The sequence below is a fragment of the Eumetopias jubatus genome, unplaced genomic scaffold (genome assembly GCF_037043125.1).
Source record: "Eumetopias jubatus isolate StellerSeaLion01/CBP00866 unplaced genomic scaffold, mEumJub1_p1.0 scaffold_5, whole genome shotgun sequence".
In the NCBI taxonomy this organism is placed as follows: Eukaryota; Metazoa; Chordata; class Mammalia; order Carnivora; family Otariidae; genus Eumetopias; species Eumetopias jubatus.
Genome location: NW_028274811.1, coordinates 27,988,252 through 28,005,741, shown reverse-complemented (window position 1 = coordinate 28,005,741; position 17,490 = coordinate 27,988,252). Strand labels below are relative to the sequence as shown.

General features: G+C 37.8%; 1 protein-coding gene across 1 annotated transcript; it reads right to left on the bottom strand.

Annotated features, from left to right (window-relative positions):
• Positions 1-1,103: 1,103 nt before the first annotated feature.
• On the bottom strand, positions 1,104-15,698 carry UBE2B (ubiquitin conjugating enzyme E2 B). The gene is made up of 6 exons (XM_028103534.2): positions 15,532-15,698; positions 13,331-13,411; positions 11,862-11,887; positions 7,783-7,872; positions 4,083-4,171; positions 1,104-2,446 (listed from the first exon to the last, which is right to left on the bottom strand). The coding sequence occupies exons 1-6, from the start codon at positions 15,573-15,575 to the stop codon at positions 2,318-2,320; spliced, it is 459 nt and encodes a 152-aa protein (XP_027959335.1). The 5' UTR covers positions 15,576-15,698; the 3' UTR covers positions 1,104-2,317.
• Between the last annotated feature and the right edge of the window lie 1,792 nt (positions 15,699-17,490).

Genomic DNA, 17,490 nt, shown 5'->3' with positions numbered 1-17,490 from the left:
GGGATAGTCTCCTTCTTGGCTAAAAGACGAGATTGCCCAGGTACAAATCCCAGCTCTGTCACCTGCTAGCTCGCTGATCTTCAACAAATCACTCAATCTCTCTGTATCTAGATTCCTCATCTGTAATATAATGGTACCTACCTCACAGGATTACTGTATGAAATGTGATCATAAATGTTAAAGTGCTTCAAATAGTGCCACGCACGTAAGAGCATTCTACGTCAGAAGTACCGTTACAGAAAGTGCATCACAAATGCATTTAAACTTTAGAATGAATCCAACTTCATACTGAAATAAATGACTTAGTGCTAGCCTCTTGCTATACCACACACTTATAAAATTTACCTAGTGTAAAAGTAAACATTTTTTGTATGGTATAACCTTGTAAATTGAAGGTTTACATCTAGTACTCAACCAAAGAAATAGGATCTGTTCCAAGGCTGAAGAAAAAAAACGGAGGAGTAATTGGGAGAGGAATATTCCTAAGAATTTTCTCCAATGGGAATGTGGATGAGGTATGAGTTTTATGCGTGTGTTGAACTTAGGACTTTGAGCTCAGAGACTCCCTGCAAAATGAGATGTGACCCTTATAATTATCAACTTGAAATATTTCACTTTTAAATAGGGAAAGGAAAACAGATTAAGATAAAAATAGATTTTGAAGCAGTAACCAAACAGCATTTAATAAGAGGGGAGACTCTCATACCTACTGTTTATATTTAAGAGTCAGTCACTGGAGTAAATGTCTACAGAAGCTACACTTTGTCTCAGAGCTGAATATGAAAGCATCACATTTACTACAACCAAAAAGTACCCGTAAGCATCTTTTTGGCCATTAATTCCAGTGAGTGGACTCTTATTTGTATAAAAAGCTTCCTAAGATCATACACTTACCCCAAAATTTGCCAAGTAATAACTTAAAGGGAAACATCAGCACTTATCCTTCCAGTGTTAAACTTGGCTTAAAAAATAGAAGCTGCAGACACTGTGACCCTAGTCTTCCAACAGAGAAACTGTTAGCTTACTAAGCTAAGTAAGAATAGGACAAGAAACTATTGGGGTTACTCAAATAGCTGTTTTAACTACTAGAAAGACTACACAGGTGTTTCAACAGAATTTACTTGTATATTTTCCATTTTCTGTACTATTTGAAGGCATAGGATAGCTTTGTATTAGCTTTCTACAATACTGTGTTTTAAATTTATCCAGTAAACTAAGATGCAGTACAACTTTTATACAACTTAGGAGATTAAAAAAAAAAAAATCTCCACAAGAGAAAGCAACTCAGCAGGCCCTGGTATTAAAACATTTTTCCAGAATAAACAGATACGCAATTGCATTAAAAGGCAGTTTTCAAATATTTTAAGTTACACCAAGATCCTTCCAAATATCTGCCTTGCTAAACCAATGCAACCAACTCTTACTCAGTGTTAATAGTGGGGCATGGATTTTGGTAAATGTTTACGGTTTTACTTTCTTCATTATCAAAAATCTTCTTTTAAAGTGCTATCAAGCAGCAAATAAGTTACATTAGCTCTCTGCTCCAGGTAGAGGTGCCAATTCCTCATGGTAGAGGTACAAACTGTGAAATTGCAAAAGGTACAGTTTAACAGTAAGTAGTGCATGAAGAAACAGTAACAAGTGGCCTAAATACAGAGTTGGACAGAATCAAACCAGTTATGTCTATAATTGCTCAAGTGAAACGGATTTAGTTCATTCAAACATTTAAAATAAAGTTGGAAATTATAATTGGTGGTTAGAATCAAATTTGAAGAATTTCTTGATAAAATATAAATCTGTTCTTTTGAAACTGGAAATAAACTATCAATTGATGGAGAGCTAGAGACTTATTAACCCCTCCTACACAGATAAGGAAATAAGTGACAAAGTCTCTTGCACTGAAGTTATGTATTTTAACAGCTTTACATGTAATATTCATATATAAAAAACTTTAAGTGCTTTTCTCCAATTTAAAAATCTAAAGAATTCAAAAATAAGGCATTCAATATTTGAAAAAAGTACAGATTTACAAAATGTGTATTATTCTGTCATGAAAACTCCACACCAACATTATACACTTGGAAAAAAATACAAACAGGATATATTACAAATTTATGTAAGCAATAACTTAGTTCACACCATGCAATAAAAAGTACATTAATCAAGATACACAAGCTTTTGTAGGTTCTAAACTGAAGGACTTTTTTTTTTTCTGCAGAATCCTTAAAACCTGTGGCACTTAAAATTTGTTAGCCTTTCTACTGAGAGGTAAATTATACACAACAATGATGAAAAAAATTAACAGACCAGTTGTCTATTATGAATCATTCCAGCTTTGTTCAACAATGGCCGAAACTCTTTTCTCATATTCTCGTTTGTTTTCCTGATAAAGCTGTGCTGCCTGGCTATTGGCTGGACTGTTTGGATTCGGTTCATCCAGCAGAGACTGGAAGGAAAGAGAAAGGAAAAAAGGATTTGTAGAGAGTTACTTTTTACATTAACATGGGTCTAGATATGGAACACAGAAGTTGTACAAAAGAACAAATTAGTAAAGAAATGGCAGATATTAGTATATATCTTCTATATTTTTAGGTCTTAAATACTTTCAGAAATGGCTTGATGAATTTAATAATTTCCTGCTGCTAGAGAACTGAAGCTTCCAAAACAGAGTACTCAACTACCTTAAGACCTCTAATTTCAGCCTTTCGGCCGGAACCGTCATCTTCCAGTAATTCGCCAAAATGACCAACTCAAAGGGAAAGAAGAGAGGTACCCACTATATGTTCTCTAGACCTGTTAGAAAACATGGAGTTGTTCTTTTGGCCACATACATGCAAATCTATAAGAAAGGTGATACTGTGGACATCAAGGGAATGGGCACTGTTCGAAAAGGAATGCCCCACAAATGTTACCATGGCAAAACTGGAAGAGTCTACAACGTTACTCAGCATGCTGTTGGCATTGTTGTAAACAAACAAGGGCAAGATTCTTGCCAAGAGAATTAATGTAGGCATTGAGCATATTAAACATTCAAAAGAGCCGAGACAGCTTCCTGAAGTGTGTGAAGGAAAATGATCAGAAAAAGAAGGAAGCCAAAGAGAAAGGTACTTGGGTTCAACTGAAGCGCCAGCCTGCCCCACCCAGAGAAGCACACTTTGTGAGAACTAATGGAAAGGAGCCTGAACTGCTGGAACCCATTCCCTATGAATTCATGGTGTGATAAATGTAAAGAAAAGACCTCAAGACTGTAAAAAAAAAAAAAAAAAAAAAAGACCTCCAATTTCAAAGAAAATGGGAAAGAATATTCTTCAACATACTGAAACATTGGCCTAGAAATAAACAGCTCGATTTGGTTAAATATACAATACCTAGAAATAGCATTTTCCAAAGTTAAACTCTATTTTGTGGTTTGCAAATGTCCGACAGTAAGTTGGGTAGTGAGTCTTGTTTCCTTTTATCAAGAAAACATATACATCCAGCAGCAAGGGAATAAAATAGGGAAGTTGAAAGCAATGTTTATAAAATGACCTGAATTAAAGAAATGTTGATAGGAAAGGCTTTAAAAAAAGTCACAAACCCAAATTTTACTTCTGTTCCTCTCACATCCATGTAAACTAAAACATCCCTCGCTCCACCTCTCTCCAAAACTGTCATTCAAGGTCAACTGTGAAATTATCTGCCACAGTGTTTTGGCAAATGGTTACACTACCTTTTTTTAAAATAGGATTTCCTGGATAGGGTAACATACTTAATGGTTCTCTGCACTTGGCAGTTTCCTGAGGTCCCTATGGTTTTTCTAAGCAATCATCTATTTCCAAGAAGCATTTTCCTTTTCTACATCCTCTGACTATGCTTCATGGGAATAAATAATACCTGACCTGTGAGAACACTTGATTTACACAAGGATCAGGAAACTGTGCATTTGATCCAATGTGGTCACTAACAAAAAAGCAGACCAGTTGTCTGAAAACCATAGGATTTTATCCAGGCTGTGCCATTGGTTACCTGGTACTGCTCCTAAAGGAGCTGACTGTATCCCATAGAGTCTTGAAAAATCATGATGCAACCTAACACACACTTACCTGAATTGATGTTAAGATAGAAGATACATCATATGTTGGACTCCATCGATTCTGAAGGATATCTAAACATATGCTACCATCAGCATACACTGCAAAAACAACACTAAAATTGGTTACCTATTAACTTTATCATATTTAAAACAGTTAAAACAGAAATCTTTACCACAAATAGAATGATTGGCCCAGAGTTCTGAACATTAATTACCAAACCCTCTTGTCTCACAGGAAAACCAGTGTTAAAACTAAGATCTCTTATTTTGCACCTTTTCATCAGGAAGCTTTGTCAGAGCTAAATTTTTCCAACACCCACCTTTATAGCCAATCTGTTTAAAGCATCTATTTCTGAACTCCTTAAATAAAGCTCTTGAAAAAAAAAATACTTATTTTTTGACATAATTACTCTCCCAGAAATTATTCCTAAAAGAAATAAATGTGGACAGATGAAGTTTTATTTATAGGAAGTTCACTACAATACTGTTTATAAGCGTGTAAAATTAGACCTTGTGGTCCATAAAGAGATGACTGGCTAAATTAACAGTATATTCATATAACTAATACCAATGTAGCCAAGAGAAATGATGCACATCTACCCTCTGTTAACTGATAAAGATCCATAATGTCTTAATAAGTTTTCAATTTTTAGAGGATAATGATATTTTTTTGCAAAATATTTAAATATTTTCATCTGAAGTATGTGTAGTTACAAAATAAATGCCAGAATATACGTACTGGCTCTCTGTAAGTAATAGGATTCTTATATTTTATGATTTGTTTTTAATGAGTATGGTTTCCTTTCATAATCAAAAAATAAAATAAAAATCCAGTGATTAATATGTTTTAAGTCTTTAACATTTGGGAAGTCTTTTTTCCTCTTGAACTGATTATGTGAAAATACAATGAACATGAACATAAATTTTTACCCACTTGTGAGACTCTATGTCTACACGACAAATTTCCAGAAGTAGAATTGCTGTGTTGACAAAGGAGAAATGCATTTAAATGTTATACTGTCAAACTTTGGAAAGCTTCCTGGAGTAAGCCCGATCACCCTACATAAAGACAGGAATTAAGTGAGGCTTTCGGGGGGAGACGAGGCAAATTATACTTAAATACTGTCATTTCTCAGGGCTCTATCCTCCATCCTCTTCTTTCTGGCCTCTATATAGCCTCTGGGTGGTGTTACTCACTCTCACAGCCTCAATGACCATCCATCTGTGCTAGCTACTTCCACTTACTGGCTTTATTTTTATTTTATTTTTTTTAAAGATTTTATTTATTTATTTGACACAGAGAGAGATAGCGACAGCAGGAACACAAGCAGGGGGAGTGGGTGAGGGAGAAGCAGACTCCCCGTGGAGCAGGGAGCCCGATGTGGGGCTCGATCCCAGGACCCTGGGATCATGACCTGAGCTGAAAGCAGACGCTTAACGACTGAGCCACCCAGGCGCCTCCCACTTACTGGCTTTAGACCAGATTTAATTCTCCGCTTTAAAGCAGCCTAGTCAACAGCTTACTATCTATCCCACAGGAACATCAAACTTGGCAAGTCTAAAGAACAATTATCACCTCTGTAAAACCCATGAAAACACAAAATGATTTTTAAAGTTTTGAACTAGTAACTATTTCTAAGAAGTAATCCAAAAGTAAACTAGAAATCAAGCATCCATCAACCGATGAATGGATAAACAAGAGTATATATATTCATATAATGAAATTTCATTCAGCCATAAAAGGAAATAGAATACAGTTACAACATGGATGAACCCTGAAAACTATGTTAGCTGAAAGAAGTCAGTCACAAAAGACCACATGCATTATAGGATTTCATTTATATGAAATGTCCAGAACAGACAAATCTACAGAGGTTAAGAAAATACGACTGCCTAGGGCTAGGGTGCTGGGAGAAAAGGGAGTGACTGCCAATTGTCATGGGATTTTTTGGGGGAGAGATAAAAATATTCTAAAATTGATATGGTGATGGTTACACAACTCAGTATACTAAAAGCCCCTGAACTATATAATTTAAACGAATGAACAGCACAGACCAGAAAGTTAATAAAAAAGTACTGGTAAAAGAAAAAAGGGAAACCATTGTTATTAATATGAAGGAATGAGAAATAATCTAATACACTGTTTCCCCAACGACGAAAACACTATACCTACAAATACAGAACCTCCTGCACATTGTACAGTCTTTCCCACCTTCCTTCATTTACAGATCCTTACTACATTGTGGGTCAATTCAATAACAAGTCTAAGATTAAACTAAAGTGGAATAAATATTAAGTGACTCCTTCTGCAAGTAAATTAACTGATGAGGAAGACCATATTTAAATGAGCAAAGGATACAAAAAGGAAAGCTTAAATATTTTGGAAAAATAAGTCTTTCGTACAGTAATTTATTATCCAGGAATATACATGTATTAGAAGTAAACAGGAAGTCATAGAAGAGCAAGTTTAATTACAAAAGTCACTCAGAAACCATTTATGGAAAATAGGAATAAAATTTCTCCAGGGGCGCCTGGGTGGCTCGGTTAGCATCTGCCTTCAGCTCAGGTCATGATCCGAGTCCTGGGACTGAGACCTGCATTGGGCTCCCTGCTCCTCCTTCTCCCTGCCACTCCCCATTTGTGTTCTCTCCTTGTGTCAAATAAATAAATAAAATCTTTAATAAGTAAATAAATTTCTCCAAATGAAAGTAAGAACGAGAGAAAAAATGGAAACCTGTACTTAAAAAAGCCTTAAAAATATATGAACCTTTGACCCAGTAATCCCACTTCTAAAAACTTATTAATAATATTCATGGGTATTTGGGAAGATTTTCAAGAATGTTCAAAGTGCTGTTTAAAATTACAAAGAACTTGGGGCACCTGGGTGGCTCAGTTGGTTAAGCAACCGAATCTTGATATTGGCTCAGGTCTTGATCTCAGGGTCATGAGATGGAGCAGGCTCCGCCTTGAATGTGGAGCCTGCTTAAGATTCTCTCTCTCCCCCCTTTGCAACAACCCCCCCGCACTTGCACTCTCTCTCAAAATAAAATAAAATCTTAAAAAAAATCTGAAAATCACCAACAACTGGACACAGATTAATTATGGTTACCTCACAGAACATGTATGCAACCATTAAGAATGATGCAAAAGAATATTCATAAGATGTTCATAGTATATAAAGTTACAATATGATCTCAATTTTGTACAAGCATTTATTTGTAGTTTATTTATTATTATCTTTGAAGATTTTATTTGAGAGAGAAAAAGTGGGAGAGATCACGAGCCGGGGGGAAGGGTAAAGGGAGAATAAGACTCCCCACTGAGCAGGGAGCCCGATGCGGGACTTGATCCCAGGATTGTGGGATCATGACCTGAGCCGAAGGCAGACAGACACTCAACCGACAGCCACCCAGGCGCCCTATTTTTTTTAAAGCTAAATTTTAAGCAACACATTCTTTTTGGTATCCTTCACATTTCTACAAATGAATAGGTATCATTTTAAAATCAAAAGCATTAAGACAAAACAACTTTACCTGAAATTTGGAACCTTCTAAAGATTCCAGGCTACAAAAACGTAGCTAATACTGACATGGAAGCAACATCCAGAAGTGGCCTGTAGCAGTGAGAAGTATGGGGCAAGGCCTACAAGGAAGGAAAGAACTCTTTTCCCCCCATCACTTATGAAGTTTAATAAATAAAATGTTACTTACCATTTGGATGAAACATTTTGGATAAAAACCTAACAGTTGGTGGTTTATTTGGATACTCTTCAGAAAATTCTATTACTAGTTTAAAAGTACCTAGATAGAAAACAAACCAAAATAATTATGGTAAAGACAAGCATTACTTTTTAATCTCATCAATGAATTCCCAACCCATAGTGGTTTTTGCACAACCACACAAAAAGTAATGTCAATTTTGTCTTAGCACATAAAACGTATTATATACTTTGATTTACGTTAGACTGGTAACACACAGCACTGGCAAGCACTTGGGAACACACACTTTCATGTGCTATTGGTGGGAATGTTAAACTGCCATATTTTTGGAAAGCAATTTGGCCCTAGCTACTGAAATTTAAAATGCACATTTGGGGAACTATAGCTAGTTTATTATAGCTTAGAAGGGGAATGCCAAAAGATTTTGAGAGGGGCTAACTACCACATGACAAAGGACTTAGATTGAAGGCATGGACATTAATTTGAAAGGTCTCTCTGTTCCCATACGAATCCTTTCACTTAAATATGCCAAGAACCAGTAAGTGTAACTGCCTACTGTTGGTTATAGACCAACGTGGTACACTCTTGTAAAGCAGCGTTTTATGGTCAGTACAGACACAGGCTTTTAAAAAAATTACGCATTTCTAAGAAAGTTAATCTGTTCACAGTGTACAAAGTAGAACTCTCAACTCCAATTCCAAATCTATTTTGCAGAAATAACCATTGGGTTTTTGTACTTCTATTCTGTTTATTCACTATCCAGAGTTCTTTTATTTTGAGGAAGTCCACCTGAAGGTTGGAGACGTATTCTAACTGCAATCCCTTGGACATACTCAGTAAATTGAGACTTATTCCTAATGAAGTCAATAAAAGTTTAAACCATTCCAGATGTCTCTAGAAGGTTCTGCTCTGATTTCATCAATATAGTTTTAAAAAATAAAACAAAAATCCTTTCTTCTATTTATTTTATCTGATAATTTATCTTTATATATTTGGTATACAACCTCTAGCTTTTCACATTTTTTGCTCCTTGGAAATTTGGGATTAGGGAAGACAAAGATACAAGCAAAATCAAATGTGGTACCTATTTCATATCCTGAATACATCAGAGGTGTTATGAAAAGTACAGTTAAATAGTGAAGATAGTCATATCTAATTATGTATTTTGAAAGTATGATTTTAATTTGCTTTAATTTAAAAAAATGTACATTGTAAAAATTTCAGCCTACACACATATGAACAGCAATTTTCAAGTTTTTTCCTGCCCACTTTACGGAGTCTCAGGACCCCTTTATACTCTTATTCCCAATCACAGCCAAGCTTCCAATGGGAAGTCAACTGAATGCAAAGCTGGGAAGGGATACATGTGACAACATACCATTTTATATATGTCTACCAAAAATGGAAAATAATTTCATTTTAAAATATTGGCTCTATTAATTAGCTTGCAAAAATTCCCAATTTTTAACAATCTGTTTTCATGAATCAGTACAAACTACCTCCAGCACACCACTGAATATAACTATCAGTATTTCTTATATTAGACAGTATTTAACTCATGAATTTTTTTTTTAAGTAATTTCTATGCTCAATGTGAGCTTCTAACTCATGATCCTGAGATCGAGAGTCACATGCTCTACCAACTGAGCCAGCCAGGCGCCCCAACCCAGAAAATTTTTAAAAATTCATTCATTAATTACTGTAAACTCACTACACATTAACTTAAGTAACATTTAATGAAAAGTAATATATTTCCCCACAAAATTAGAAGCTTAGCACTGTTTTACATTTCTGCAAATCTTTTTAATGACTGGCTTAATAGAAGACAGCTGGATTCTCTCAGCTACTGCTGCATTCGATCTGTTGCAATATGCTGTTCTGGGATGAGGTACAGGAAGAAAACAAGGTCTCACAAAAATATGTTAAGTGAAAAAGGAATATTTCAATAGTTTTTTCAGATAATTACAGATACTCTTTTTTGATTACTACAGTAAAGAAGTGGTAAGTTTTAAGGGTTAGTTGCAATGTAGAGTCTGAAATCATACATACTTTTTCCATCAGTTACATTAAAATCTGTTACATGCTGCATAAATGTTTTATCCATCCCTAATTTTCTTTTATACACTGGTCATTCAGAAAATATTGGTTCAATGAATGATACAATTCTTGTAAATGTTGCCACATTTCATGATATACTATCCAAAAACAAACCACAATTAGGTAATACCACCTACTGATGTTATCAGAGAAGTCTTAAAGTAGTGGGAAATCATTATTTTATCAGTAGCAACAATACTCAGTTACTTTCCTTGATCTAACAGCTCACTTCAGTCACTTTTGAGTATGTCTGCCAAACGGTCGAATCTAAATTATGGTTGTCTCTCATTCATTCAAGTAAAAATGTTCCATGAAAAAAAGTTTAAGTTGCAACTCAACTGCAGAAGTGCTTTTCCTCCAGAAAATCATCACAAGAGAAGTGTTTTATGCATACATTCCACTTAATCACACAAAGTATTTTAAAAATGTATACTCAAGGGTCAGACATTCAGTAATAATAATAACATCTACTTCTTCATCAAGACTTTTTTTTGCCATCAAGACAAAAAATTTTTAAGTGAAACTGGCAGCTTTTAAAATGCAAAGAATATGGGGCACCTGGCTGGCTCAGTTGGTGGAGTGTGAGGCTCTTGATCTCAGGGTTGTGGGTTCAAGCCCCACATGCTGGGTGTAGAGATTACTTAAAAAAAAACTTTAAAAAATTTTTAATTTCTAAATACATACATACATACAATGACCACTAGTACAGTTTAGAGCCACTGTATCGATTTGTGCCAGGATACTAAACTGCACAGGTCCAGTTTTAGCCACTAATGTTTTGGTACCACCAGTGCAAATGCTGATAGAGTAAAAAGGGCAAATGTCTTAGTATTGGTATAAAGACAGTTTTAATTACAAAGAATCCATGAAACAGGCTTAGGGACTTGAAAAGGGGGCTCATGGACCACCCAAGAACCCCTGGTATAGTGCAAAAAGCTAAAGTCCTTAAGTACTTCTCTTCCATTCCTTACCCTCACCTTAGCAGTAACCACTTTCAACAGTATGGTACACAGCCCTTTAATACACACACTTGCATACATGTTATTTGGTAAAAATGTAATACAATATGTATCATTCTGAAACTTTGTCTCTTGAGACTTAAGTCCAGATCTACCTTATTCTTTAACAAGTACATGATATTGCACAATCTAATTCCACAAATCATAAATTTGCTTAACCATTTCCCCCTATTAGGCATTCAGGCTATCTCCTTAAAAATAGTACAATCAGTATCTTTGTGTATATATCTTCGATGGGTTAATTCTGGAGCCATTTTGATAATTAAAAACCTGTTCAACAATTCTTAAATATCTATGCCATAATTAGGGAAAATCTAAGAACCTGGTTAAAATCAGTATGAAAAGCTCAATTATAAACATGTATCAGAACCAGTTTTCCATTTTCCTGGCTCTTGGTGAAAAAACTAAATTTAAGAGGCAAAAGATTCCACAGAATGCTAACTATTTATGGGTATCAAAAGTAAGCTGTAGTATGTGCGGCTACTGGCAGCTACGTTATGTGGTTTTTTTTTTTAAGATTTTTAAATTTTTTTAAGTAATCTCTGCACCTAATGTGCGCCTCAATCTTACAACCCTGAGATTGAGAGTCACCGCTCTACTGACTGAGCAAACCAGATGCCCCAGCTATGTACGTTTAAGAACAATTTCAGCTCAACACCTTACCACCGTAGATAACAATGTTAAAAGAGCATGATTACTCTCCTTTAACCTACCATCTAGGTCTACAGTTCTACAGCCAAATACCAAAGTAACACAAAGAACTGGCAATGGAGGTGGTCAAGCTGATGTGGAAAAAAGTCCTTTATGAACTATAAATTCTCAGTAGCATTATTTAATTTTAATTTGACCTAGTAACAATAGAAAATAGTTTTAAATTAGAAATGTTGGTGTTATAATTTCCTACTTAAAAGCAGTGTCCCAGTACTACAGAAAACATAATTGAGAATGACTTACCATCTTCAAAGGGTGTCCCTTCTGGTCTGAAAACAAGAAGATTTCTGATTAAAAGATGTTTAATTCTGCCTTTTCCTGATTTTTTTTTTTTTTTAAAAGGAGGCTCCAGGCCCAGGGTGGAACCCAATACAGGGCCCACCCCTAAGACCCTGAGATCCAAGACCTGAGCTGAGATTGAGAATCCCCATCTTCTTGACTATGAAGAGTGGATAGGATAAACTCAGAGAAAGAGGGGCTCATTTTAATGATCTGTGGAGTCACAAGGCTATCATCTTAGCCCTAGATTTTTATGGACGTAGGAATAAAGGGTAACTATTTTCTAAGTTTTCATTTTAGGGGGGTTTAGAAAAAGATCAAAACAAAAAAAAGGCTCATAATTTTAGCACACAAAAGTTTCAGTTCATAAATACCAACCAGTCCATTTTGTAAATGTGTATTCTTAAGAGAAAAAAGTCGTATTTTCAATTTATATCAATAAGATGGAAATACCCTTTAAAGATAATTGTAACACCAAACCAAAGTGTTCTGCTTCCCAACAGAGCAACAGCTCTTGTTCAAAACAGCCAGATAGAACTGACGTAACCAAGAAAGCCACTTTCTTTTGCTTAAATCTTTTCCCTGCCTCCATATCCCAATTTCATCTTTCCTAAGCTGCACCATCAAGTTTATTTCTTGCAAGTTAGCTTGAATTTAATATCTCTTTAGAAGAATACACTAACTTTTTCACTAGTATTTAACATAGACTCATAACTAATTCGATGGCAACTCAGAATTGTTTATGAAGGTGCCCCTTCGAAGTTTTAGTGCAAAACCCTAGTTTTAAGAAGTGTGAAAGAAAAAAGATCAAGTCCAGAAAAACAGGAGAAAAGGCATAAGAAAATTTTAAATCAAGGTGCCTAGGTGGCTCAGTTGGTTAAGCAGTCAACTCTTGATTTAGGCTCAGGTCATGATCTTAGGGTGGTGAGAACTGAGCCCCGTGTGGGGCTTGGCATTGGCTATGGAGCCTACTTGAGATTCTCTCTCCCTATGCCCCCATCCCTAACCCGTCTCTTAGCAAAAAAAAAAAAGCATACATGCAATATATAATTTGTTTAACATTTTTTGTTTATTCTTGCCACATTGGACGCTCTGAGTATTTTTTCTTCTTAGTCTTTTTACAGTTCCAAAAAAATGCAAGCATAAACATTTGCTTGGTACATTTTATTTTGTAGAAAATAATTTACCTTTTCTTGTTCAGTTTCAAATGATATTTTTAATCAGGTAAAACCCAAAGTGCTTATAAAATCATAGGCAGTAACACCAACACAAATAAAATTTAGTTAACTGCAAAAACACAGAATTTTTTTTTAAATTTATTTTGCAATTTCTGTAAGAGCCCCCAATTCCACTTCAGCCTCTTTGCCTAGTTGATACATTCACTTTTCTTAAAGAATTACTATATGTATCATTTGTTATATCTTTCTACTCACCCAAATATAACTGCATTCCACTGCATAATGTTGTTTTCAGATGGTGCGCCACTGACACCCACAGGTGGGTCCTCTTGCAATCTAGAAATTGAGAGTAGTAATTTTCAAAGTTGAACATGAAGGTCACTACGAAGGCCAAAGAGAACCCTTATGGACTATTCTACCTACTCTGACACAAACTAAATCATTTCCTTGTTCTTGTGCTGAGGTAGAATAAACCATAGGACTAAAAAGGAAAAAAATCAACCATGTATATACTTACTGAATACCTCTCCAAATTGTCTAAATTTCCAAAGAGCTTTGGAGTCATCCCTCTTTGAAAATGAAGATTAAGAGGTATCTTTGAGATGTGATGCATACAGACTGCCATCAACAACAAAAATTAAAAGCCCCAAGTGCAAAAAATATTTTCAGAGACCCTCTTTTTTGCTGCTGTAAAAATGCAAAGATGGTCTATGTGAGTCCAAACCACAGCTACCTGTGTAACATGGCCACCCCCTCCCCCCCCCCGCAAAGGACCCTCAAGGCAAACACTAAATAACTGAAAACACTGATATTCAATTCAATTAGCAAACTAGTTTTAGGCAGGCGAGTAGCTTTATCCCATTTGCTTCAATTAGCAGTAGCTTTAAAATAATCAAGCCTCAGTTATGTTTTTTCATCAGTCCCCATTTTAAAGATCTGTGCTACAGCTACATCTACCTCTCCTATCAGGAGAAGCAATACAAAGCTACCTTCCAACATTTGTCACAATCAGATTCTCGTAACCTGAAGACCCTTGGAAAACTACCAAAGGTGTCATGTGTTCAACTCAGAATTTAACAGAGAGGGGCAGTAAGAAACCAGAGTAACAATGGACACGAACTGGAAGTTTTATTTGGCTTTCACTCAACTGAGCTAACATGAAATTTGATTTTAAGCTTTAGAAGGCAACTTTTGCACCAAATAGAGCATCTCCTTGTAAAGACTGTCATTTCAATAGAAAAATAAATGAGACATTTTATACACAGGTATCTATATGTAGTGATTGTCATATGATACTTTGAAATTAGGCTACATAAAAACAGTTTTCAGTCAACCTCAAACACATTAAGCCACGATGACCAGAAGCCTTTAAAGAATTACGCTGCTTCTCGCCCACCAAGGGTGAACGGCTACATTACGAATACATTCGAGGATAAACCGCCCAAAGCCCAAAACAATGGTTTAAATGCTTCACCTATGGCTTTATAATGGCGAAGTTGAAAGGTTACTTCCTGAACAGTTAACCTAAGTTTTTATAATAGATATTTTGTCTCAGTTAGGGCAGAGCTCCCCAGGAAAAAAAAAACAAAACACTTAAAAATGTGCAGTGGATCATAATGCTAAGTTTTCTCATTTTATTGCCCCGTACCTCCAAGTATTCAAAGATAAACAACTGAAAAAAAGTCACTTCCTCCTCAGTAACCCCAACACCACCTAACAAAACCCTATTTTACAAAAGGAGGCCCAGGGAGTATCAGGTTAGCGCCAGCCTCAAGAAAGGCATTTTTCCAGGCTTTGGAGACTATAGATAGGGCTTTAACACCAGGCCACAGAGCTTGGTTCCAGAAGGCACTGGCAGCCGGGCTACCAGCCCGAGTCCCAGGTCTCTAAGCCAGTTCTCAAGGTCCTTTCGGGCGGGCGAGGGAGAGTCGGGTTTCGGAGGATGGGTTAACAACCTCCGGACCTCGCGCTGCAGACCCCACCCTCACTGCAGAAAGAATGAGGGGGGGCCGCTTTTCGCCCCAACCCTGCCCCTCAGCGAAGACCGCAGGGCCATCCAGGAAAACTGGTGCACCAAGCAGGGAAAAAGATTCTGCAAGGGTTTGCTTCTGGGGGACAGGGACCGGGCATGACAGGGTGCAGGGGCGGAGGGATGAGGCTTGAGCTCTAGGGCCAAACGTCGGGCAGCTGACCCAAGTGGGCAGCGGGGAATCCTAGGACAAACCATAGCCATCCTTTTTACTTTTGGGGGAGGGGGGGTATCGAAATTTCTTACGTCGGAAAAGCAAGCAAGAATGAGGGAGTGCGAACGGGGGCTAGGACTGGGCTTCCGTCGGTACCGCTGGGCCCACAGTCGGCCCTCTTAGGGTTATGAGAGGAAGGTGTCCCGGATCCCCGCCCTGCAGCCCACAGCTATGGTGAGGAGCCGTCATCCAAGCGAAGGTGAGGGCCCTTACCGCTTGAAATCCCGCATGAGCCTCCTCCGGGCCGGAGTCGACATGCTCCCCAGCTGCCCCGCGGTCAGTCTGAAAGAAAAGAGTCCCGCGCAGCCCCCCCACCCCCCGGCGCGGCGGCCGAATCACTGTGGGTCACCGCCGCCGCCGAGGCTGCACAAACAACCCTGCAATGACGTCTCCCTCCGCCGCCTCCAGATCCCTCCGCCCTCCGCCGGTACCACGGAGTGAGGGGTGAGGGAGAAGGGCACGGGGCGTATGAGAGCTCGTTATGGGAGCTTCTGAGCAGGGTTCTATCCATTTTGGCTTCCTAATCTAATCGATAAATTAGTGTTCTCTGTTCTCGGTCGGGGATTGTGGATTAAGAGACCCCGAAACCAAAACACCATCCTGTGTCTCCCCCTTTCAGTAGTTTAAACTCGACCGGGTGGGGACAGAGAGGCTCATCCGGGGCCACAGATTTCAGGGAAAGGAGGTGGGATGACGTAAGACCACGTGACTGCCGGCGGCGTTGTCAACAATCCACCCCTGAGGGGGAGGGGACGAAGTATCTAGAACCACGTGTCCCTATGACGATATTAGAACAGGTCACGTGGGAGCGTCGCCTGAATCTCAGGTCTATAGAGCAAGTGATTAAATTTATGGGGCTGAGGGCGGGGAGAGTCCTTTACTAGTTTTCCCTCCAGTTTGCTTCATGAACAGGGTCGGCGATCGTGGCAGAAGCAAAAGCTTGCTTTGCTTCTTTAAAACAGAGCCAAAAATAATATAGATTTAAAATCCTTTCTGGTTGGTACAATGACTTACCAAATCTGGTACGTGGGTCAGAGGGAACTTCCGTTTTTTAATAAGTGCAGCATTGAAATACTAAGGCCCACACTAAAATTCCCTGAAATGCTTACATAAGGCCACCAAATAGCCTGTATGTGCACTACGCTGGGGTTTCCAGGGTTGGAAATTCTGAGGACAAAAAAATGGTATAGAGATGGTCTTAAGGTTTGTTGACTATCTCTGTGGAATTACGGAATCTTACTTTAACATAGGTCTGCTCTCATTTGAGGATTGGTGTCAAAGTCAATGGATTTGGCTAAAATGGGGGTACATGGAGATGAAATCTCAAAGCGTTTAGAAGGGTGGTTGGTTGTGAAGAAGGCTTACAAATCTGACTCGGATGTGGGGAAGAGATTTTGCAGACTTGCGTGGGGGTTATGTATCTAACTTGGATAACTCATTTCAGGTTTTCTACACAAATGGGCCTGAAATGTCGCCCAACAGGGAGCTCAGAGGTGTTGATGCAATCCGTGGGGATTCTGACATTTCCTTGAGTTCCCTTCTTCCATTGCCTTTGATTCCTGGGCTCGGGGCTTTAATGGTCTGGAGGACTCTGAGTGCTTTATATCCTTCTGGGTAATTCTTCAGCCCAAGGTGAAATGGGGCCATTGCACCAAGTTGCCCATAGTTTCATGGAAACTGAAAGAGTTAATTTACCCCCCTTTCTTGCTACCTCCTTTTCCTGAAACCCTGAATTGTCTGTTTTTATAACTGCCTTGGTGATCAAATTAGCCAAGCCTAACTCTTGATAGGTTCTGTGATGCATTCATAAATGAGATTCTCTAAATTAAATGCTAAATATTCTTATTTTTTGCCTTCCTGCCGTAGCCATTCTAATTCTCTCCAGTATATAGCTAAAGATGAAGACATACAGGTAGGTTCACATGCAGTGAAATGCTAAAGATAAACTTCAAAAAATACCCTATTATGTCATTTATCTAGCAATGTATAATTGTTATGGAAACTCCTAGTTTATGGAGGCTGTCAGGCCAGCAGAACGCCAGGTCTACTTCTTAAGCAATTAGTTAATGGCTCTCCTTCCCTTTGCTGTGCCCTTGTATGTCAGGCCATGTCGGTATGTCTACCGAGCCCTTTTAATCGTTTTCCCAAATAGGGTGTCTTTAAAAAGAAGTA